General features: G+C 46.0%; 1 protein-coding gene across 11 annotated transcripts in view; it reads left to right on the top strand.

Moving 5' to 3' along the window:
- Positions 1-25,700, top strand: part of agrn (agrin) — a 540,540-nt gene that overhangs the window by 295,481 nt on the left and 219,359 nt on the right. For 9 of the 11 annotated variants that reach the window (XM_085967315.1, XM_085967316.1, XM_085967311.1 and 6 more), the window contains exon 3: positions 23,228-23,275. In XM_085967315.1, the coding sequence (XP_085823441.1) occupies positions 23,228-23,275 (48 nt within the window). Of the gene's footprint in view, positions 1-11,033; positions 12,851-23,227; positions 23,276-25,700 lie in introns of those variants that run through there. The other 2 variants (XM_085967321.1, XM_085967322.1) reach the window with 2 other exon arrangements.

The following is a 25,700-nucleotide window of genomic DNA, read 5'->3' as shown; positions in this document are numbered from 1 at the left end:
ACTCTTGACTGCCATGCAGTAACCCCATGTATGCATGTGTGATGTCAGGTAAGGACAGCATTGGGCTGGGTTGTGATGCTTTCTGTAATGGAAAAGCCTGCAGCTCATCTGCTGCTGAAACCCTCATCCATGCCTTTGTTACCTCTAGACTCGACTATTCCAACGCTCTCCGGACCGGCCTCCCGCATTCCACCCTCCGTAAACTTGAGCTCATCCAAAACTCTGCTGCCCGTATCCTAACTCGCACCAAGTCCCGTTCACCCATCACCCCCTGTGCTTGCTGACCTACACTGGCTCCCGGTCCGGCAACACCCCAATTCTCATCCTTGTTTTCAAATCCCTCCATGGCCTCGCCCCCTCCCTATCTCTGTAACCTCCTCCAGCCCCACAACCCGCCGAGATCTCTGCGCTCCTCCAATTCTGGTCTCTTGAGCATCCCCGATTTTAATCGCTCCACCATTGGTGGCCGCGCCTTCAGCTGCCTAGGCCCTAAGCTCTGGAATTCCCTCCCTAAACCTCTCCGCCTCTCTAACTCTCTTTCCTCCTTTAAGACGCTCCTTAAAACCTACCTCTTTGACCACGTTTTTGGTCACCTGTCCTAATATCTCCTTGTGGGGCTCGGTGTCAAATTTTGTTTAATAACGCTCCTGTGAAGCGCCTTGGGATGTTTTACTGTGTTAAAGGTGCTATATAAATGCAAGTTGTTGTTGCCAAGAAAAAAGCTGAATTACAATCCATTGTACGTAATTTGTTTGGGTGTGGGCCCTTGTACCACATGGTTATCTGTTCCTTTATTTGGGTGAACAGTTGACCTTATATGGTGTTTTTGCCATTCTGTCAATTTTTGACCCTTCCCCGGGGTCATATTTCAATCCAGTTACAGTAGCAAAGAATTAATGGAGTTGTGACCAAGGTAACGTGATCTGAATGGCTACATTCGCTCAACTATGCTGAAGGGACTGCGCAATACTGTTAGATGCACTGTCTAAATCAGGCTTGAGGTAATTCGATGAGAATTCATTAGAGACGGGGGGTGGGGGTGGGGGGTAAAGAAAGGATTCACTGATTTCCCCAGAGGCAGTTTATTGCACAACTAGGTTAATCAGTCTTTTAAATGAGATTTGGGTCCTGGTACAGAATCGAATAATAAAAATAATTCCACTAATGACTTGGCTACTGTGTATTGGGAATTAGCACCCAGACCTAAATGTGACTCGACTTTCGTTTTACTTTCAAGCCACAAGTAAACGGCAATAGAAGCAGCTGAAATTATACATTTAAAAACTTAATCACAGATATATATATCCGCCCATTTGAATGGCCAGCAAAATCGAGGGACCTGCCGTGTGTTGAAGGGTGTGGATGTAGATCCATGTATCTCCATTTCTTGGTGCATGCTGTTCATTTATCTGGGCATTTTTTTCCCCCTTTCCACCCTGAGGCACCATTTATTTGACCACTCAAGGGTCATCACGGAAAAACGCAATCACATCCTTGACTGACATCCTTTGTCGTTGTGGACCTTTTCAGGTGTGTATCATGAAGCCCTGTCAGATACATAGCAAGTTTTTTTTATTCATTAACAAATGAATAAAAAAATGGTGAGTCGCCGCCGTAAACCGCTGCAGTCCCCATGAGGTGAAGCTGCTGTTAGGTAGGGAGTTCCAGGATTTTGACCCAGCGATGATGAATCGACTAGAGTAGCTAATATTTTTCGAGTTCTCCCCACCTCCCAGCCCATGGATATTTGTAGAGCCAATTGCTCCATTGTTGCCCTGGCTCTGGTTCATTGATTCAGTGGAGATAGGAGATTGTACCTGGGACCTCCCTACTCTGTCGGGCTCAGTACAATGAAGCCCACGTGAATGGCAGCAGCTCCGTCTTCAGCGTGTCTATTGACACCACTGTGTCAGCCAATGAGTTGGAGGCGAGGCGAGACTTACGGCAGGACTCACAATAAACGGTCTATTCACTCAGCAAACAGAGTCTATTTAAACAGCGCACTACAGCAAACAGTCTACAGAGTCTATTTAAAGAATCTCTAGGAACTACAACAAACGGAACTCATGACCGAAATTACAGCAATGCCCCTCGATAAAAGCAGGACGATTTCTCCAGCAGAATGAAGTGAGTGGAGGATAATTACATACAAACTGCATGCGTAGAATCAATTCCAGTCACTTACAGCAGTGATTGAAGGGGGAATTATCCAATCATCCCCACTCTGGCCGGCAATAGTGGTGTCACCACATGCAGCCCTCGGATCTTAGACTTTTTGCCTCCGGCAGTTTTCATTGACTGCGACTCACCGGTTGTTCTACCAGTATCTCAGTCCATTGTGCAGTGAGACTCCCTCCAGTGTCTGTGATCTCCCCAGCTTCCCAACTCAGGTGCGTCTCGCTCATTCTACCAGTGCAAACAGCTGCCAACATTGGGGGCAAGCTGCTGTGCCACTTTGAGACACTAGGAGCAGCAGAAGCAATAAGATAAAATGGAGGGAAGATCAATGAAAGAAAGAAAGACTTGCATTTCTATAGCGCCTTTCACGCCCACCGGATGTCTCAAAGCACTTTACAGCCAATGAAGTACTTTTTGAAGTGTAGTCACTGTTGTAATGTAGGAAACGTGGCAGCCAATTTGCGCACAGCAAGCTCCCACAAACAGCAATGTGATAATGACCAGATAATCTGTTTTAATGATGTTGATTGAGGGATAAATACTGGCCAGGACACCGGGGATAACTCCCCTGCTCTTCTTCGAAACAGTGCCTTGGGATCTTTTACGTCCACCTGAGAGAGCAGACGGGGCCTCGGTTTAACGTCTCATCTGATCAATAGTTGCAAACTGCAGTATTAATTTAAGTGGGTGTGAATTTACCATTGAACCATTAGGGTAGCTCATTCTGCATCATAGAATCTTACAGCACAGGAGGAGGCTATTCGGCCCATCGCGCCTGTGCCGGCTCTTTGAAAGAGCTCGCCAATTAGTCCCACTCCTCTGCATCGTCCCCATTGCCCTGCAACTTTCTCCCCTTCACGTATTTATCCAATTCTCTTTTGAAAGTTACTATTGACTCTGCTTCCACCGCCCTTTCAGGCAGCGCCTTCTGGATCGTGACAACTCACTCTTTAAAAAAAAAAAAAATTCTCCTCAAATTCACCCTCACCTTCAATCATAGATGTTATCGACTGGACTGGCTCACCCCTCGCTCCACCTGTTGTCTTGTCCAGCACAGTTTTATTTAATTATTGTTCGACAACAATTTAGAACCGTCATGGAATTTACTGCTTAATTCCAACAAAAAAAAAGCATTTTTTTCTTAATGGGGAATTTGTGTTTTGAATCCACTGTACGTACACCACAGTCAAAAGCACAGAGTGTTCAAACAGAAAATCAATCACTAAGAAAGCACATTAACTGTGGCACAATGATGTATTTCAGTGCGACCTACATGGTGCATCCTAATCCCAAAGGACTCTCAATTGCCTGTTCTAAGCATTTGTGCTGCTGCTTTGCACTGAGTGCAGGTTTTTCTCGTTGGCCACTGAATTCTGCTTCTGCTTGGCTCCTTATTGACTGCTATGCTTATCAGCAATTTTCCTTAACTGCTGCCTACCGCTCACAGTTGCGACTCATTTTACTGTTGCCAGTTGTTAATAAATATGCACAAGCTGAAAGTTAATATACCCAGAGTTTTGTTTCCTCTTTCACCCCCCTCCAGTTTTCAAACACCCCGCCCTCCCCAAAGGTGCTGGCTCATGTTGGGCACAATTCCATCGGTGCCGGTAGCTCTCAGGTATAATTTGTCGGATATTGCAGGCGATTATAGCGTGTGTCTCGGGTCACATCGTGGGCAAACCATCCCCGATCGCGGGCAAACCATCCCCGATCGCGGGCAACCATCCCCGATCGCGGGCAGCCATCCCCGATCGCGGGCAACCATCCCCGATCGCGGGCAACCATCCCCGATCTCGGGCAGCCATCCCCGATCGCGGGCAGCCATCCCCGATCGCGGGCAGCCATACCTCGAAAGACAGGAGAAGAGGGAAGAAAATGAGAGGAAAAACCATTGCAATTCAGCTTCGGTTTAAGATTTTTTCACGTGTTCCATGTGTAAAGTTTCAAAGTGGTTTCCGATATTTGCTGCTCAAAGGGCTCCTGCTGTGTGGCTCAGCGAACAATTCTGCTAACAGCTTGCAGTGGGCCTTGTAATGGGCTCACAGTGGCAAACCTTCTCAAGTGGCTTTCCTCAGTCAAACATAGGAACCTGTATTAAAAAAAAAACCCGGTGACTTTAAAATGACAAGCGATCAGCTACCAATGTACCCAGTGAATTTGCAAGAGTTAGAGAAGTGTCTGAAACAGTGTGTAAACAGGTCGGGAAAAAATTAAATGGCTTCGACAAAGAAGGACTTTAAAAATATGTATTAACAGTACATCAATTGGGCACTGAGTTAACAAAGAGTCTGGAAAGATGCATTTTAAAATGTTAGAAGCTCTGGAATGATTTAACAGACAATGTTTCCGGCACAGACACAATGAGTCGACTGGCCTCCTTCTGTGAAGTAAATTTCTATGATTCTATATAATAAATACTGCCCGATAGAAATGTATTCCACAAGTCACCAGAATTTGTTTATGCTTTCACTTTAGCACCTCGCAACATTTTTTTCAGTATCTTAACTTTTTCATCATTTTCAATCCTTGAACCATGTTCCCACATTTTCTGCTCTAATAAGGATAAAGGGAAGTGTCCACCATTTGGTGAGTGATTCAGTGAACGATACCCAGAATCTTCCTTGTTTGCTGTCCTTTGTATCAGCCATGGCTCAGTTGGTAGCCCCCTTGCCTCTGAGTCAGAAGGTTGTGGATTCCGAGCCCTGCTCCAGAAGACATTGAGCCTATAGATTAGGTTGACACTCCCTGTGCTAGCTGTCGGCCTTGGCTCTCAGAGTCAGAAGGTTGTGGGTTCATAGTCCCACTCCAGGGACTTGAGCACAAAAACCTAGGCTGACACTCCACTCCAGTGCAGTACTGAGGGAGTGCTGCACTGTCGGAGCTGCCGTCTTTCGGATGAGACGTTCTCTCAGGTGGACGTAAAAGATCCCATGGCACCATTTGAAGAAGAGCAAGGGAGTTGTCCTGGTCAATATTTTGCTCTCAACCAACACCTAAAAACCCCCCAGATTATCTAGTTATTTATCTCATTGCTGTTTGTAGGATCAACATTTCAGAAGTACTTCATTGGCTGTAAAGCACTTTGGGACATTATAAGGTTATGAGAGGCTGTGTCAGCTGTGGCTCAGTGGGTAGCACAATCGCTTCTGAGTCAGAAGGTTGTGGATTCAAGTCCCACATAGAAACATAGGAGCAGGAGTAGGCCATTCGGCCCTTCGAGCCTGCTCCGCCATTCAATGAGATCATGGCTGATCATCCAAATTCAGTACCCTGTCCCTGCCTTCTCCCCATATCCCTTGATCCCTTTAGCCTTAAGAAATATATCCAACTCTTTTTTGAATATATTTAATGAACTGGCCTCCACCGCCCTCTGTGGCAGAGAATTCCACAGGTTCACCACTCTCTGGGTGAAGAAATTCCTCCTCATTTCAGTCCTAAATGGGTTACCCCTTATCCTTAGACTATGACCCCTGGTTCTGGACTCCCCGGGCATCATAAACATCCTTCCTGCATCTAGCCTGTCCAGGACTGACAGAATTTTATAAGTTTCGATGAGATCCCCTCTCAATCTTCTAAACTCCAGTGAGTATAAGCCCAATCGACACAATCTCTCCTCATAGGTCATTCCTGCCATCCCAGGTATCAGCCTGGTGAATCTTCGCTGCACTCCTTCCATGGCAAGAACGTCCTTCCTCAGGTAAGGCGACCAAAACTGCACACAATACTCAAGGTGCGGTCTCACCAAGGCCCTGTACAACTGTAGCAAGACATCCTTGTTCCTGTACTTGAACCCTCTTGCTACGAAGGCCAACATACCATTTGCCTTCCTAACCGCCTGCTGCACCTGCATGCTTACCTTCAGCGACTGGTGCACAAGAACACCCAGGTCTCTTTGCACTTCCCCTTCTCCCAATCTATTGCCATTCAAATAATAATCTGCCTTCCTGTTTTTGCCACCAAAGTGGATAACCTCACATTTATCCACATTATAGTGCATTTGCCATGTTTCTGCCCAATCACCCAATCTGTCCAAATCGTACTGGAGTTTCACGACATCCTCCTCACAGCTTACCCTCCCACCCATCCAGAGACTTGAGCACAAAAATCCAGGCTGACACTCCAGTGCAGTGCTGAGGGAGTGCTGTGCTGGCGGAGGTGCCATCTTTCAGATGAGACGTTAAACCGAGGCCCCGTTTGCTCTCTCAGGTGGATGTAAAAGATCTCACGACCACTATTTCGAAGAGGAGCAGGGAAGTTATCCCCGATGTCCTGGCCAATATTTATCCCTCAACCAACATGACAAAAAAACATTATCTGGTCATCATCACTTTGCTGTTTGTGGGAGCTTGCTGTGCGCAAGTTGCTGCCGCGTTTCCCGCATTACAACAGTGACTCCACTTCAAAAGTACTTCATTGGCCGTAAAGCGCTTTGAGATGTCCGGTGGTCGTGAAAAGCGCTATAGAAATGCAAGTCTTTCTTTCTTACATAGATGCACGTTCTTTCTTCTTGTACCTCTCAGCAGGGCAAGGGTTAAGCCACTGAATGTTTGTCTTCTATTCTAGACCATGAGCTTGAGCGGCAGGCTGCCTGTCACTTGCAGCATCAGCTGAGTTAGTTTGATAAAAGTCAAGTAGCAACCCATTCCGTCCGCAAGTGAGAAAAAACAACCAAAGCTGCTTCCCACCTCTTGACTGGGCTCCTGTCAGCAATATACAGATTGGCCTGAAGAACCTCTGGAGCCGCTCGCAGTGTTCTGTCTTATCTATCTGGCTGTTGGGGCTGCACAGTAATGACTGCATCAATCACAGAAAGCAACATTAGTATCGTTTCCTTTTGGCTGGGAAATCATTAGCATTTTACTATAGTGCCTCCCCTGTGACATTGCACACATGGGTAGTCCGGAGCCAGTTACCCAAACACTTATCCCCCGCTGCCTCTGCTCGAGCGCCTCATGCTCTGTGTCACCGGTCCCCACACCGGCTAACTGTCAGGACTGCTTTCTCTTTTTAATTTTGCAATCTGGTCACTACTAGACCAAGCAAACGGGAATTCTACAAAACACAAATCATTTTAGGTAAAAGAAGCCCTGAAAAAGTACATATAAACCGGTGAGTAATTGGGCTATCTTTGAGTTCCTTCTTTCTGCACCATATGGAGCTCATGTGAGACCTTGACTTTGCCGAGGAGTTGGCATGACTGCAGTGGTGTGTATGTCTATTTAGAAGCTGTAAGGGACTTGAGCTGGTGGATGTGGGAGGGGGAATAGAGGTACCTTGGAAGCTTCCTTTGACCACCGTCAAGGTTGGTTAATTGAGTAGTTTGGTTAGCGACAATGATAGAGCATTAGCCTCTTGACCAGGGGCGAAGCAGGTTTTGATTTTAGGCTTTGACTCCTGTCTCAATTTGTTCACGCTTGTTGGAGACGATTAGAATTGCACTGTGTGATGTGAGATGTGAATTATAGGGACTTGCGCTCACTGGGGACTGGGTTGAGACTGCCCATGCATATCTCGCATTGGATCCTTGCAGATGGTAGACAGAGGAAACTTTAATCCCATAGGTCTGAGCTGGATTTGAGGCTCGGGTCCCAAGGGTGATAGTGGAAAGAGAAAGACTTGCATCTACATCGTGCCTTTTAAAACCTCAGGACATCCCAAATTTAGTCACTGTTGTAATGTAGGAAATGTGGCAGCTAATTTGCGCACAGCAAGCTCCCACAAACAGCAACGACAGGATAATCTGTTTTAGTGATGTTAGTTGAGGGATAAATGTTGAACAGAAATATTAGGGGAAACTCCCCTCATTCTTCTTCGAAATAGCGCCATGGGATCTTTTACAACCACCTGAGAGGGAAAACAGGGCCTCCGTTTAATGTCTCATCCGAAACAACAGCACCTCCAACAATCCAGCACTTTCTGTGCTGTACTGAAGTGTCTGGTGTGGGATGTGAACCCACAACCGTCGTGACTCAGAGGTGAGAGTGCTACCCACTGAGCCCCAGCTGTTTTAAATACTTTACTATCCAGACCCTCGTTGACTATCAGTGTAATTTATCTCTTATAGGATGAATGTTTCCTTGTCTTTTTTTGAAAAATACCATATATTGTACACTTGAGTTTTAACATTGATGTAATGTAGTGCTCCTTATAGGCAAAAATCATCCTGAGATTCATTTTCATAACACGTTTTCATTCATAATGTGCCAATAGGTTTCAGGTTCATTGTTTCCCATTGTATTTGCTGTATTTGAACAATTCAGGCACTTCAGGTACACTGTACTTTAGTGATAAGTTGTGATGTTGAATCATAGAAATTTACAACACAGGAGGAGGCCATTCGGCCCATCGTGTCTGTGCCGGCCGAAAAAGAGCTATCCCAGCCTAATCCCACTTTCCAGCTCTTGATCCGTAGCCCTGTAGGTTACGGCACTTCAAGTGCACATCCAAGTACTTTTTAAATGTGATGAGGGTTTCTGCCTCTACCACCCTTTCAGGCAGTGAGTTCCAGACCCCCACCACCCTCTGGGTGAAAAAAGTTCTCCTCAACTCCCCTCTAATCCTCCTACCAATTACTTTAAACTTATGCCCTTTGGTTATTGACCTCTCTGCTAAGGGGAATAGGTCCTTCCTACCCACTATTTCTAGGCCCCTCATAATTTTATAAACCTCAATTAAGTCTCCCCTCAGCCTCCTCTGTTCCAAGGAGAACAGGCCCAGCCTATCCAATCTTTCCTCATAGCTAAAATTTCTCCAGTCCTGGACAATAAATGGACGTACTGAACAGTCGGTCCAGCCAACACCACGGTGTGCGCGTCGGGGAGAGCAGAATTAGAACCATTGAAATCGCAGCTGTGTTCATGATCGTTATTCACTCTGTGGCAGATTGTGGAGATGTCCAGTAATTAAACATGTGGCGTGGTCGGCCCTTTTAGCATCTTAAGTTACTTACTGCTGGTTTTCTGGGCTTTTCCCATTTTTGAAAATTGACACCCTGTGAACACTCGGCTTTGTTCTGTGCTGGGGTCACGTGCTGTAAGTGAATCTGTAGGTGTTTTCAGTCTTCAGTCAAGGCTTTCAAATGCATGATCCCTGGTAACCTTCTGCTGCTGTCATTACAGTCTGTTAATGTACCAGCGAATTGTGTTCTGCAGGGAGCAGGGAATCGGTTTTGAAGCAAAATCCAAGGGTGGATGGCCCACATTTTAACTCCGTGGTGCCTGTATGCCCAAATCCCTGGTAGGTTTAGTCTTTGTGCTGAAACAGAATTACTTTCAAGGCACACCGTGTACAAGTTGTGCCTGTGATTGGTGCTGCTGTTAAAACTCTGCACCTCCCGTCAGATTGACGGAGTGATCAGTTTGCACATTCCCAGTCGCTTCATTTTAAATGTGGCACTGCCAAACAAAGCAGCTCATTGAGTTGCCAACCATCGATGCAATTGATCTCGGGGGAACCGCAAGGGTTTTTTTTTAAGGTGGCAAAGATAGAAATGCACATGTGAATTTACCCCCTCCCCTCCAAAAATAGCACCCTCAAGCATTCCATTAAGGGATTTGATCCTCAGTCAGAAATGAGAGGCAGCAAGAATCTGTGTAGATGGATGGTAGTCATTAATCTCACATTTAAAGCGTGGAGATTTGTGCCTAAAATAGGACCCATTGTATTAAATGTGCCTCGTTTACACGGCAGGGACTAGGGAATGTGCACCTGTACAGTTACCGTAAAGCCCTTATGTGATGTTCCTGCCCTGGCTGTGGCCCTTCCCCCGCAGAGCTGGAGGGAGATGTGGACCAGCCTTAAGCCCATTAATACTGCACTCTTGATACCAAGTCACGCCAAGAACTTTACCATTCTGGCTGCAGAGTGTCAGAGCAGTGTGAAAATCCCATGACCCCTGCCCCCCCCCCCCCCAAGGGCAGAACTTGAGCTCAGCAAGTCCACAATAAAACAATCTTAATTCACGATGATTTGTGACGGCTGAGGGTGGGGGGCACGAAATGAAAGCACCTCGTAAGAGGGGCAGCCACCGCCTCGGGGATGCAACACGATCACATTGATGTCCCGTGGGGCGCGGCTATAATAAGGGACTTCTGTGAAAATAACAGCCCGATGGAGTGCTGGAGATGTTTACCCATAAATGCATTTTTGCAAAAATTCTGCAGAGCAATTGTTTTTTAGGTGCTGAACACAATTTGTTTCCATTTATAGCTAGAATAAGCAGTAGCCTCATTTCCAAGGAATTAATTTGTGTAAGTTACCACACCTAGCTAGCGAAACTCCACAACTGTAACTATTGAAAATAAGAATGGGGTCGGGGGGCCTGTGCCAGATTTTAGGGATTTTTTTTTTGCGTTCAGTGTGGGAACGGTACATTCAATGATCCCGGACACGCACAGACAGCTGCCAGTCTGAGCTCAGCCCCATTGCTTTGTGTTGCTCGATGCATTTCTGGTTGCTGTGGGAGTGCCCGGGGAATTTTAGACCTGCTATCCTGTTGAAAGGCTTTTCGATTGTGTCTGCGTCCTGCTTTATTCAATCCTTGATTAGGACAAGGACATGATTATTGATATGCTTTGGGGAAAGTGCAAGTGGTGTGCAGAAGGCAGAGAGAGAGAGCTCTGTTAAAACTCTGAGAGCTGGAGCTTAAACAGCTGGTGTTCAGCTCCACCCTCCCTAGTTTCACCAGCAATAGGCTTTCTCCTTTTTTTTTTATTCTCTCCCTTTTTTCTTCTCCCTCCCCCTTTCCCAATATGAGAAGTTTCTCTGTGTTGGAAGAGGATTGGTGAGCAGGGCTTCATTCCCATTTGGTTAGGTGTGATTTTTTTTTTTCGTTTTAGCTGGTGGCTTTGTAGGATTTTGGCAGACACACACACCGGGCTAGTTGGGAGAGAGGAGAGAGAGCATGGTGCGTTTGCACTGAGTGTCTGGCAACTCCCGCTGGTCGAATTCTTCCCCCCACCCCCCTCTCCTTCCTGCTCCCGGCTCTCCCAGAGGAGGGCGAAGAGAGAATTCCCAAAAGCTCTCTTTGTTACTGACGGCTCTGTCTGCATGCAGAGCGGCGGAGAACACACACACACACCAACAACAACAACAAAAAGGCTTCTGTGACTATAAAGTGCCGAGGTCTTTTGTGTTGTGACTGCGGTCTGAATGCTTGCGGGTCCTTCAGACTCAGTTTTGCTTCGGAAGGGGAGGTCGGGACTACCTGCTGCCTTTCGAGGGGGTTTGGCTTCTGCTAAGCTGAGAAGATTGTGAAGAGAGAGAGAGAGAGAGAGGAACTAAAAGCTGCTTCCTGCAAAAAGAAAAGAGGACGCTTGCATTCCTGAGAGAAATGCACTCAGAAACATGTTCTGCCCACTTGCCACCGAAGACTGGTGAAGCTTGAATGTTTGAAGTCTGAAGACCAGCAGCAGCAGATCCGTTGCAAGAGCCAGGCGTGAGTGAGACAGTTCTTCAAAACAACGGGGAATGCCTAGCAAGCACTCAACTTGGATCCCTGAAAGCAGCCCCACGCCCTTATTTTCAGGCATGCTGACTCTTGGCAACATTTAACAAAACGACAAGAAGCTGGAGATCTTGCTTTTAAAAAAAATAAATAAACCAGCAGAGGGAAAGAGACTTTTTGTGCAGCACCTGAAACTAGATGGTTTGTTGTTAGAAAGCCGAGGTTGTTTTGTTGCACAGTCACAGGAGCGACTATTGCCCGGGCAGTGCCCTGTGCTTTAAAAAGGCTGCAACGGGTTTACCACCTTCAGATAAGTATTCATGGTTTCATTGGTGATGGGGGGCATTGGATGCAGGGCGATAAATCTGTGCAACTGGGGACAGGCGGATTTCGGAGCAGTTAGCTTTGGTATTGTGGACAATGCCTCTTAAGAATTCGACTTGAGATCAATTGCCTTGGGACTCAGAAGTGATTACAAATAAAGGTGAAAATGCACTTTTGTTTAATAGTAAACCCGTCACAAAGGGACGTCTGAAAGAAGCCCATTCTTTGCGAATAGATTTGCTGGCCAATTGACCCTAGGAAGCTATTGTGGCCAGTGTCCCTTCTGTGATGTCTTTTATCATTTTTAACAGGGCAGTGACACTCGCTGGATAAACTGCCTGTCTGCTGCCTTGCAGTCCTTTCACGTGTGGTGTGAATTTATTCAAGGACTGTCATGCTGTATGTGAACAACAAAATAGATCTCTCCGCAATATGCACCACTTGAAGACTTGGAATTATTATTCTTTTACCGCCGGCTTATTCACCCAAAGGGAAGTGAATTTACAATAATTGGCGGATTAATGTGACATGGATCATTTTCTGAGGGAATATGCAAACTGAGGAGACGCGGAAGATGTTTGACCAGCTCTGGCCAGCTTGTCACAGTCTTCAACATCATGTCCGTAAACTAGAAGAAGGTTGGATGGAAGCGCTGGTTTGAAAAAGTTGTGCTACTCGCCTCGAGGCCCGGGGACTCGCGATCACCTTTGTCTCGGGTTGAGAGGAGAACCGCGTGTGGCATGACCGGTGGCCGCTATCCCACGCCCCCCGCACACCGGGGCAGAATGTACCAACATAAGGTGTCTCTGGTCGTGCGGTACTTCATGATCCCGTGCAACATCTGCCTGATCCTGTTGGCCACCTCCACACTGGGCTTTGCTGTCCTGCTCTTCCTCAACAATTGTACGTTCCAGTCTTCCAAAGATTGTTCACAGCTGAATGCAGAATTCAGCAGTGATCCTTGTTTTAAATCATGTTGAATTGTTAATGTACAATTTACTTTTCATGACTGAATTGCATCAATTATTCAGGTTTAAAAAAAAAAAAATCTCGCTGTAGTTGCGCGGTTAAACTCTGCGATTTTGAAGAAAGCGGTGTGCAATGTTCCCGCTAAGGTGTGCGTGCATGCACGGCCGCGCAGTAATCTGAAAAGTCTCTCGCAGGCCGCTCACCAGCTTTCACTTGGTAAATACCGCTTTATTTAAAGGGACTGCGCATTAAAAGAAACAGGCTGCGCAGAACAATGCGCAGCCTGCAGGGAACACGGGTGGGCTGCTCTGGTTCATTTCAAGCCTAAAATAGCAGATTTCACAATGGTAACGTGCTATTTGGGACGGCCCTGTCGCTAGAAGCACACGGGAGTCGAAAGTAGAACTTTACACCTCTAAAAGGAGGCCGGGGCTACGTAATAGTGGGTCCCGAGAGTTGGTATCGGAGCCAGCGGAAAGCACAGGACTCCAGCAGGCCCAATAGGTTCCCTTTTGCAAGTGCAACCGGTCAACAGGAAGAGCAGCACTTGCAAGTCATGGATAAATCGTAGGGGAAATGCTAGAATCTATTATTAAGGACATGGTAACAAGGCACTTAGAAAATAATCATAGGATTGGGCAGAGTCAACACGGATTTATGAAAGGGAAATCGTGTTTGATGAACCTGTTTTTTGAGGTTGTAACTAGCAGAATAGATAAGGGAGAACCAGTGGATGTGGTGTATTTGGATTTTCAGAAGGAATTCAATAAGATGCCACACAAGAGTTTATTGAACAAAATTAGGGCTCCTGGGATTGGGGGTACTATACTAGCATGGATTGAGGATTGGTTAATGGACAGAAAACAGAGAGTAGGAATAAGCGGGTAATTTTTGGGTTGGCAGGCTGTAACGAGTGGGATACCGCAATGGTCAATGCTTGGGCGTCAGCTATTCACAATCTATATTAATGATTTGGATGAGGGGACCAAATGTAATACAGGAAACTTTGTGCTATCCGGCACCGACGGGACCGAGCTGTTGCCGTCCCATCAAAACTGCTGGACAAACCAGCGCTAATGTTGAAACATACGGAGATTTTGAGCTCCGTATCTGGCAACACACCCTGTTGCTTAACAGCTTCTAAACAGTCGGCCGTACCTTGCAAGCGTCTCTGTAGCTTAGCAACAGCTTCAGTGAGACCTTGCAGAGCCTGACTGGTGAAAAAAAAGCAACGAAAAGAAAAAAAACCTAACGAAACGGCTCCTGATTTTTGCCGGTGGCTCGAGCATTCGGATAAACCAAAGTTTCCTGTATATCCAAGTTTGCTGAAGATACAAAGCTGGGTGGGAGTGTAAGTTGTGAGGAGGATGCAGAGGCTTCAAGGGGATATAGACAGGCTAAGTGAGTGGGCAAGAACATGGCAAATGGAATATAACGTGGAGAAATGTGAAGTTATCCACTTTGGTAGGAAATATAGAAAAGCAGAGTATTTTTTAGATGGTGAGAGATTGGGAAATGTTGGTGTTCAGAGGGACCTGGATGTCCTTGTACACAAATCACTGAACGTTAACATGCAGGTACAGCAAGCAATTAAGGAAGCAAATGATATGTTGGCCTTTATTACAAGAGGATTTGAGTATGAGTAAAGATGTCTCACTGCAATTATATAGGGCCCTGGTGAGACCACACCTGGAGTATTGTGTCCAGTTTTGGTCTCCTTACCTAAGGAAGGATATACTTGCCATAGAGGGAGTGCAACAAAGGTTCACCAGACTGATTCCTGGGATGGGGGGTTTGTCCTGTGAGGAGAGATTGAGTAGACTAGGCCTATATTCTCTTGAGTTTAGAAGAATGAGAGGTGATCTCATTGAAACATACAAAATTCTTACGGGACTTGACAGGGTAGATGCAGGGAGGATGTTTCCCCTGGCTGGGGAGTCTAGAACCAGGGGTCACAGTCTCAGGATAAGGGGTCGGTGATTTAGGACTGAGATGAGGAGAAATTTCTTCACTCAGAGGGTGGTGAATCTTTGGAATTCTCTACCCCAGAGGGCTGTGGAGGCTCAGTCATTGAGTATAATCAAGACAGAGATCGATAGAGTTTTGGATGTTAAGGGAGTCAAGGGATATGTGGATAGTGCAGGAAAGTGGAGATGAGGTAGAAGATCAGCCAAGATCTCATTAAATGGCGCAGCAGGCTCGAGGGGCCGAATGGCCAACTCCTGCTCCTATTTCTTATATTCTTATGTTCTTATGTCTCCTATGGGGAAAGAGCACGAGAGTGGGACTAATTGGAGAGCTCTTTCAGAGAGCTGGCACAGGCACAATGGGCTGAATGGCCTCCTTCTGTCATGCAATATGCTATGATTTAGTGCCACTCCCCCAAACTGCACAAAATACATTCTGAAAAGGCTCTAAGATGCTCTGGTTAGTGACTCTCTGGAAGCAGCACCAAGCAGAGGTCATAAGTCAAGAGCTGTCTGTCAGCTGTGGCTCAGTGGGTAGCACAATTGCCTCTGCTATCAGTAGGCTGTGGGTTATGGGTTCAAAGTCCCACTCAAGGGACTCGAGCTCAAAATCTAGGCTGACACTCCAGTGCAGTGCTGAGGGAGTGCTGCACTGTCGGAGGTGCCGTCTTTCAGATGAGACGTTAAACCGAGGCCCTGTCTGCTCTCAAAGATCCCATGGCACTATTTTGAAGAAGCACAGGGGAGTTATCCCCAGTGTCCTGGCCAAGATTTATCCCTCAATCAACGTCACTAAAACAGATTAGTTGGTCATTATCACATTGCTGTTTGTGGGAGCTTGCTGTGCGCAAATTGGCGGCTGCCTTTCCTACATTACAACAGTGACTACACTTCAAAAAGTACATCATTGGCTGTAAAGCACTTTGGGACGTCCGCTGGTTGTGAAAGGCGCTATAGAAATGCAAGTCTTTCTTTCTTGAATCTGCACTTACAGTTTACTCACACGGTGACTTCCTCATTTCAACCTGTGGATCTGGGAAGCACCACCAAGCAGAGGCCTTCAGGAGAGAATGTTGTCGGATGAAGTGGTTGGAAGTAAGTTTCCAGCCTGTCGCGAGGCGGTGGGTGGCTTGGGGCTGCAGTTGAGAATAGTGAGAAATTAATTAAAAGAGGAGGGACAAACAAAAAGTCCTGACCACAAAGTGTACCGTAACTTACAGTATAAAGATCGCAGCTTGTAGGTGTTTAGTTGCTGCATTTGAATCCATTCCAAATGGGGACATTTGGAAATGACTTCAAAGTTGTTAAGTAGTTTTCTGATGTAGATGTGTCACTACAATCTTCAAAGGAATAATTGGAATATTATCAGAGCCTGAGGACACTTTATATGCAAATTTTATTCTTTTGAAGACAAGATTATTAAAAGGTTTTAATTAACATCTTCACAAGCATATGGGGAGATTTGAGACAATTTTATAATAAATAGGAAGAAAAGGGTCTTTGATGATGGGTCAGTATTTCCTGTTTGAAAATATATTGCCCTAGTGGTCGAGTTGTTAGATGCCACATGGGTACTACAGTTAGCCTCAGTACCCTTGTTACCAGGGGTGGGGGAGGCAGTTCTCTTGATTGCAATTCAGTAACTTTTACTGGAAAGTTATGAACGTGTGGATGTTGGGTGACGGACAGGATCGGTTAGGGTGCAGAATGGCTTGGCCGCTGCTCACTGCCTACTCTCTTGAGCAAGAAAATGCCCACTTAGGCCAAATACTGGAGGGTGCACTGCCCAGTGCCCGTGGAGCCCCAGCAAGAGTCCGCTCCTTTGGGAGAAGTGGGTAGGAAGCTGGGAGGAGAAAATAAGTAACTTGTGGTGTGAAAGACTACAGAATAGGATTTAGCCCAGTTTTAGTGCAGTATATATCCAGCCTGCGTTCTATGGTACAGGTTGGCTTCAACATTCACGATTGCTTCATAGCATATTTCTAAAAAACGGACAGGGCAACTGCACACACGTGAGTCTCGGCACGTTGCAATACTCTTTCTCTTTCCTGACTCTGGGTGGGCTTGACCTGAACCGTTTCAAGTTGGCCGCATATGGAGGGATTCATCTTTTAGACTTGGGGGTCTCACGCTGTTCACAGTGCCTGGTATTAAATCAGTTCGGCCCTGGTATTGTTGGGCGGTGCGAGTCTGTGGCGCACAGCGCTGGATCAAGTGCACCCCTCCCCGGCCACTGTCCTCCTGTATTCCCCTCCCGCCAAACAATTGGGCAGCATTTTGATGACACTCGTATCTGGCAGGACCACACAGAATGATTGTAACAAAGAGCAGGCTGCAGCAGCTGCATAAAAAGATTCTTCAGAAAGAAAACTTATTCACAACAAATCACACAGTCCCTCCCCATCCATACTAGAATAGATTAGGGTGGGGTAGAATTTAAAAAGGGAAGTTTGCCATCAATACCCATTTAAAAAATCCAGCTGCAAAGAATTGTGCTTTTGTTTTGCATTCAACCATTTTAAACTTGAGTTCTGATGACCTTATTAAGGAACTGGCTGGGAGGAGTTATTGAGACCAGAATGGTGCGGGAACTGAACGGACGATCCCAACTCGCATTTATATAAAAAGAAAGGCTTGCATTTATATAGCGCCTTTCCACCAGAAGTGTAGTCACTGTTGTAATGTGGGAAACGTGGCAAACAACTTGCGCACGGCAAGCTCCCACAAACAGCAATGTGATAACAACCAGATAATCTGTTTCAGTGATACCGATTGAGGGATAAATATTGGCCAGGACACCAGGGATAAGTCCCCTGCCCTTCTTCGAAATAGTGCCATGAGATCATTTACATCCACCTGAGAGAGCAGACAGGGTCTCGCTTTAACATCTCATCTGAAAGACGGCACCTCCAACAGTGCAGCACTTCCTCAGCACTGCACTGGAGTGTCAGCCTAGATTTTTGTGCTCAAATCTCTGGAGTGGGACTTGAACCCACAACCTTCTGACTCAGAGGTGAGGGTGCTGCCAACTTGAGCCACAGCTGACATGTTGTGTCTTTGCTGTATAAAACTCCTCGAGGCTGGACTAGAAAATTGAAACAAAATAGGAATGGATGCTGAGCCATGGTGGGAGTTAGAAAAGTGAGCAAAGGTTTGATTGAGAATTTTTTTTAAAGATGGCGAGAAAAGAGGAAAGCCCAAAGGGATTCAGGGAAGGAGTTCCAGAGAATTGGCCCTGAAGACTATGCTACCAATGGTGGGCGAAGAAAGAGAGACTTGCATTTCTGTAGCACCTTTCACGACCACCGGACATCTCAAAGCGCTTTACAGCCAATGAGGTACTTTTTGAAGTGGAGTCACTGTTGTGATGTCACTGAAGAGAGGAGGATTCACAAAAGACCAGAGTCAGAGGACTGAAGGGTACGAGAGACGATGCAGAGATAGGGTGGGCAAGGCTATGAAGGGATTTGAGGATGAGGACAAAGGGTTTTAAATTCAGGCCAGTGGTGGGACTCTTGCCTGTGAGCCAGAAGGTTGTGGGTTCAAGCCCCACTCCAGAGACCTGTAGCACAAAATCTAGGCTGATGTTCCAATGCAGTGCTGAGGGAGTGCTGCACTGCCGGAGGTGCTGTCTTTCAGATGAGACGTTAAATCGAGGCCCGCCTGCCCTGTCAGGTGGATGTAAGAGATCCCATGCCACTATTTCGAAGAAGAGCAGGGGAGTTCTCCCCGATGTCCTGCCCAACATTAATCCTTTGACCAACATCACTAATGATCTGGTCATTTATCTCATTGCTGTTTGTAGAATCTTGCTGTGTGCAAATTGGCAGCTGTGTTCCCTACATTACAACAGTGTCTACACTAAGGATCCACACCTCGTGCCAGTTTCGTCTGTTATCCACTGTTCAAACAAATGTGTTTTTCAAAAAAATTAGCTGGAGAAGGGATGTTAATTGCAGTTTTGTCAACTGTATCACATTTGAGAGGCGTGCTGATGATGTGACTCCCACTTCAAATCCAGGCCATCGATTAAATTGTCTAGACTGGTGCGTGCGGAGCTTGCATTTGCTGTGATGTAACTCAGACTGGCTGACTTGCTGCTCCATCTATTAGTTGTCTGTGCACCCAGTGGGGCCCATATGGCATGGCAACTATTGCCGTTGGCACTCCCGGCTGTACAGTGGCACAAGCAGAGATCAAGCCCTCTCTCCTTCTGCGGGGCTCAGCTGCAGCCTGAGTTGAATTAAATGGGATTGCGGGATGATGCATTTTACGTGAATGGCGTCCGGGTCAGTTCATAGAGTCACACCGTGTAGCTTTTCAGGGAATGTCATGGATAGTCCCCATCATGGATCTCTGTGCTAGTTGTTCAGTCTCTTTGAATTCATGCTGAAATAATGGAGGGACGTAGCTGTGATTTATGTTTCAAATATATGTTCATACTACAGTATATAATAATTGGTTAGTACCAGACTGTGATGAAATGGATATAAAACGATATCTTTAGTGCAATTATTGCTATGATTAAATGCAAAGTGTAGAAAATCCCACAGTGCATTTTTGACATAAAATCTATTATATCAGAGATCTGGGTGACTGGGATAAGTGCCGCAGCATAATGATATTCCATTAGGAAGGCAATGGGTCATTAAATAGAATACAGTATAAGGTAATTTTTTTTCATAACCTTTAACCATCCTTATGTTCGCGGACACTGTGTTGGTCTTTTTAACCCCGTCACCTCCATCCTGGATGTACGTCAAAGTTTAGTTCATTACTTCTTGCATTTGATGCTCTATTTTAAATTCATTTTCCGATTTTCCCACCATATGAATGCTGGTGGACTACTAGTGTTAATTGGTCTTTATTAAGCAGATTCATGTTGGCATGTTTATAGCTGTTCAGAGGCATTCATTCCATATCTAAATATAGGTTAATGATGCTTCCAGACTTGTCAATAATGAAATAGAAAGACTTGCATTTCTGTAGTGCCTCTCACAACCTCAGGACGTCCCAAAGCACTTTACAGCCAATTAAGTAATTTTTGCAGTGTAGTCATTGCTGTAATGTAGGAATCGCAGCAGCCAATTTGTCAACAAGGTCACACAAACAGCAATGTGATAATAACCAGATAATCTGTTTTAGTGATGTTGGGTAAGGGATAAATATTGGCCAGGGCACCGGGGAGAACTCCCCTGCTCTTCTTCGAAATAGCGCCGCGGGATCTTTTACGTCCACCCGAGAGAGCAGACGGGGCCTTGGTTTAACGTCTCATCCGAAAGACGGCACCTCCGACAGTGCCGCACTCCCTCAGCACTGCACTGGGAGTGTCAGCCTAGATTTTGTGCTCAAGTCTCTGGAGTGGGACTTGAACCCACAACCTCTTGACTCAGAGAGAAGAATGCTACCTGCTGGGCAAAATGACAAGATTAAAGATATTTACTTGCGGTATTTGAGGTAGCTTGATGGTTGTACTTGAGCCGGTCAAGTCCCTGTAATGAAGAGACAGTGCTGTTTTACACTTGCCTTGTAAATTGCGCCAATTTCTCTGCTTTATCCGTTCCCGGCGGTAATAGTCTCTGGTGCCATTGTTCTCTGTTGGGTAACGCAGACCCACTTATAGGAGTGCAAAACGGAGGAACGGCCTCCTGCATGTACTTGGTGGAACGGGAAGCCTACCATCTGATAACAGATGCCTAGACCCACAGTTTTATGGGCCTACCAATGTGCCTCAGTACATCGTAAATCCTGCCATTTATATTTGAGGGAGAACTGAACCATCTGCAGTTCGCTGCACTCCACTAGTGGAAGGGTGCCTGTAAAAGGAAAGCAAGAAGTTGCATTTACACAGCGCCTTTCACGTCCTCGGGATGTCCCAACACATCTTTCAGCCAATGAAGTACTTTTGAAGTGTAGTCACTGTTGTAATGTAGCTGTGTGAGCTCGCCCAGCTGCATTGAGGTTAAGACCCCTCGGTCTGAATGGGCTGTCGATCTTCTGCTGCAGCAAGAGCAACTCTGATCAAATTAAGGGATGGTATTGGAAATTATGAAAATGGCCCTGAGGTCTTCCAGCTCAACAAAGATATGTGGCAGGAAGCAACCCTGAACTGGGCTGAGCTCAATGGGACATCAAGAGTAAAACGGTTTGGGAACTAATTACCATAGGAGCATCAAAAGTAAATAGGCTTCAGAATAATTCCCATCGTTTTCAGCTTGCTTTTTATTATTTATAATTGTTTCATATGTTAATGAGTTACCATGGTGAGGTGAATTTTCTTTCAGGAAACATTCGTTTCAGCTTTTCAATGTGCTTGATTCAAATGCTTTTTATTTACATTTCTGATATGGATGAAGAATGACTATTTATTAAACTGTGTTTAGGGTCTTGGCCTTTGCCAGTGGGCAGGGAAAAGAGCTGGAGGTGCCTTGTATAATTTTCTTTTCTGTTTTTCTCCCTCTCCTTTGCTTTTTCTTTCACTCTCCATCTCTTTTTCTCGTTCCCCATCTCTTTTCTCTCACTCCCCACCTCTTCTCCCGCTCCCCATCTCTTTTCTCTCATTCCCCATCTCTGCTCTCTCTCCTCCCCTCTTCTTCCCATCCCTTCCTTCTTCTGACACCGACTCTTGCTTAGTACAGCTCCAGTGGTGTCAACAGTCCTTTAATACCTCACCCAAGTGGCTATGTACGCTCATGTATGAACCCAAACAGTGAGTGTTGGCAGGTTAATTGACCATGTGGGGGTGGCTGGCGATCACTTCTATGTTTGATCCTTTCCTATCTAATACACTGTTTAGAAGGGACTCAGAAACCCTGACTGATTTTCCCAGTCCTCAGCCCAGGGTTACTGGGACCAATTGTAGTGTTCCATTGTAGCCATCAACGCCAATGTCAGCCAGTGGTTCAGTGACTTAGCACCCTTGCTTCTGATACCAGAAGGTTGTGGGTTCAAGTTCCACTCCAGAGACTTGAGCACACAATCTAGGCTGACACTGTTGGAGGTGCCGTCTTTCAGACGAGATGTTAAACCGAGGTACCCTCTCAGGTGGATGTAAAAGATCCCATGGCACTATTTCGAAGAAGAGCAGGGGAGTTCTTCCCGTTGTCCTGGCCACTATTTATACCTCAATCAACATCACAAACAGATTATCTGGTCATTGTCACATTGCTGTTTGTGGGAGCTTGCTGTGTGCAAATTGGCTGCTGTGTTTCCTACATTACAACAGTGACTACACTTCAAAAAGTACTTCATTGGCTGTAAAGCGCTTTGGGGCATCCAGTGGTCGTGTAAAGGTGCTATAGAAATGCAAATCTTTCTTTCATTGCTGAGATCAGTAGTTCAGCACAGAGCAAGGTTTGAACCTGGAACTGTTCCTGTCGCTGCGGCTTGAGGGCATTTACCCACTGAATCAATGGTGCTCAGTATATGGCCTGAGGGCCACTCGTGGCCTATCTCTGTTTCACCTGGGTCCCTTTTGCAGACATGGTTCTCCATTCATGGATTTGTATAACATGTCTATAGATTCTTTCATGATGTCCTAAAGCGCTTTACAGCAAATCAGTTGCTGTTTTTCTTTAAGCGTAGTCACTGTTGTATTGTAGGAAACGCGGCAGCCAACTTGTGCACGTGAGGGAAATGGCCAGATAATCCGTTTTAGTGATGTTGGTTGAGGGATAAATATTGGCAAGATCGCTGCCGCTGAGCCACGGCTGACGCACGCAATTGTCCTCAGTGTCTTGGGAGGGTAAAAAAGAATGAGCTGTGGTTCCTACTCCCAACTGTCATCCAGTAAGCCCTGCTGTAAAGTATGTGGTTGTCAACTGAGACAAGGTCAAGTGAGCTTGGGTTGCTGTTCTATTAAATTTCCTACCAACACTCGCTGTCTAGGCTCACACATGACTAGCCACTTGGGTGAGATACTGGACAGTGCTAGTGGTGGAGTTCACCATTGCGGATATCCAACCCAAGGGGTTTCCTAGTCTTGATGCACACTCTTCAGAATGGTTGTTGGTAGCTAGATTTTAAAAAAAATACACCTATCGTGTAGAAGGAAAATGCAACTGTATGACACTACTGGTTCGACAGTGCCCATTACATCGATAAATGTGCGTCCACAATTGTCTGTCTGATGTTGTTTGCTGTAAAGAAGAACTGGAGAAATGCACTGAACTATAGAATAATTCACTCCAAATGAAGTAAGTCATTGACTTGCTTGGGGCTAGATGCTGAAATGCTTCCTACTTGAATCCTCTCCAGGGTGCGCCTCCCATGCTGTGGCTGGTGGTTCGTGGTTACTTTGAATGGATTGTAATTGGCTGCATGTTTCTTGTTCTTCCTTTTCCAGATAAGCCTGTGATGAACTTCACTCCAGCCCCTCCGACGTCACAGGATGGTAAGTGAGCCTCTTTCAGAATTTCACAGGAACAACTTTACAAATCACAGATGGAAGAACTTTTAAACGAGTGTTTTTTGTTTGGGTGCAGTGTGTTTGAACTTTGCCTGCCTGGGTTTGAAGTATAACTGTGAGCTTATAATCATGCCAAAATGGAACTGGTTCACAGAATGTGATCCTCAAAGCACTGTTAAAGGTTTTGGAACACCCTGCAATAAACGCAGTTAAATCTGACTTATTCAGTCTCGGTGACATGCTGCCCTGATTATAATGCCTTTTAAAATAAACTCCAATCCTTTTACCACTCCCCATGTCTTGAAGTCACTGACTCCTCCTGGGATACAGTTATGCTCTCCTAGGTCTCCCTTCTTTGCAGTCGAATCTGGGCAATGCCTGGTGCTGGACTACTTGACTGCGGGATTTGTAAGCCATTCTCGGCTCTCGCCTAACTTCTGCACTAGGGGTTGGCCACCCTGGTTAGACATATTCCTGGAGGTATCGTCGCGTGATCCTCCTACCTCCAACCACCCTGCTCTCCCCGCCCCCCACGCCTCCCGCCATTGGCCGCCTGACACAACCATCATCACAGCGCCACGCCTTCCCACGCCAATTGGACAGATAACATTTTAAAAAATTAATTCCTGGGATGTGGATGTCGCTGGCAAGGCCAGCGTTTATTGCCCATCCCTAATTGCCCTCGAGAAGGTGGTGGTGAACCGCCTTCTTGAACCGCTGCAGCCCGTGCGGTGAAGGTGCTCCCACAGTGCTGTTAGGGAGGGAGTTCCAGGATTTTGACCCAGCGACGATGAAGGAACGACGGTGTATTTCCAAGTCAGGATGGTGTGTGACTTGGAGGGGAACTTGCAGGTGGTGGTGTTCCCATGGGCCTGCTGCCCTTGTCCTTCCAAGTGGTAGAAGTCACAGGTTTGGGAGGTGCTGCCGAAGAAGCTTTGGTGAGTTGCTGCAGTGCATCTTATATAGCTAGTTATTTTTAAATCTACTGACAAGGGAACTGAGGCAGTAAAATACTTGTGTATTTGAAATAAATAAATTATTGCATAAAGGAACAGACTCTCCTTTTCCCGATTTGGATGATTGTTTACTTTCAGTCAAACAGTCTTTTTCCCCAATATTTTGAAACTAATAAACAAAAGTGTTCAAAGAGATAATATATTGTTTTAAGGCCCCAGTAATTTTTCTGCAGGATTGCTAGAAGCCGTGTCCTGGAGATTAATCTCCAGAGACTCCACGACAATCCTGGAGGGTTGACAACCCTATTCCACACGGTGCAAGTACAACATTAATCACAGGAGAGTGATCAAGATTCTGAAGGGAATTGACAGGGTAGATGCTGAGAGGTTGTTTCCCCTGGCTGGAGAGTCTAGAACTAGGGGGCATAGTCTCAGGATAAGGGGTCAGCTATTTAAGACTGAGATGAGGAGGAATTTCTTCACTCAGAGGGTTGTGAATCTTTGGAATTCTCTGCCCCAGAGGGCTGTGAATGCTGAGTCTCTGAGTATATTCAAGGCTGAGATCGATAGATTTTTGGACTCTAGGGGAATCAAGTGATATGGAGATCGGGTGGGAAAGTGGAGTTGAGGTCGATGATCAGCCATGATCTTATTGAATGGCGGAGCAGGCCCGAGGGGCCGTATGACCTACTCCTGCTCCTATTTCTTTTTTACTTATGTTAGCTTTTTTTTTTGGTTTTTGCTTTTTTGTCTTGAAGCCAGTTGTTAACTTTCTTTACGGCCAGCTCTGGTGAGATCAGGTAACTCAACTCAACACAGACCAAGTATCAAACCCAGGACCTCCCATGTCTCTCTAGCAGTGGTTGCAATGTTACCACTGGTTTCAGCCTCGCAGGGCTAGACAGGGGAACGTCAGCCAAGGTTCTGACTTTCAGTTACTTCCTGGAATGCCTCACCGTCCAGGCATGCACATTAACAATGGCCATTTAGTTGAGGTACAAGAGGGATTAGGGTTTCTGGCCCACCAGGATTGCCCTGGAGTCTCCAGGAATTTAATATTAATCTCCAGGAAACCGCTGCCAACAAAAACCCAGGAGAAAAATCATATGGGCAATAAAATAAATTGTGTTTTTTCCTTTGAACACTTTCATTTATTATAAAAATTTTGGAATTTGGAAAAAAAAGTCTGTTTCACTAATAGTCAAGATTAATCCAATTAGGTAACAAAGAGTCTGTTCTTTTTCGATTGGCCATGGGAAGGCAGGGTGGACCAATGGCAGGAGTGTGGGGGTGGGGTGGTTTGAGGTGGGAGGTCACGTGGTGAATCCTCCAGGAAAAAGCCCAGCCAGAGTTGGCAACCCCGACGAGGGGTGCCAGAAAGAGTCACTGCCCGTCAAGAAGCGGGTTGCATGGTGGCAAAGTGCTACAGGAAACTTTCGATTTACCGGCACCTA

Source organism: Somniosus microcephalus, chromosome 25 (assembly GCF_052327205.1).
Source record: "Somniosus microcephalus isolate GS21.2 chromosome 25, FLI_Smic_1.0, whole genome shotgun sequence".
In the NCBI taxonomy this organism is placed as follows: Eukaryota; Metazoa; Chordata; class Chondrichthyes; order Squaliformes; family Somniosidae; genus Somniosus; species Somniosus microcephalus.
Note: the sequence above shows the minus strand (reverse complement) of the source record. Positions and strands in the feature narration are given on the sequence as shown.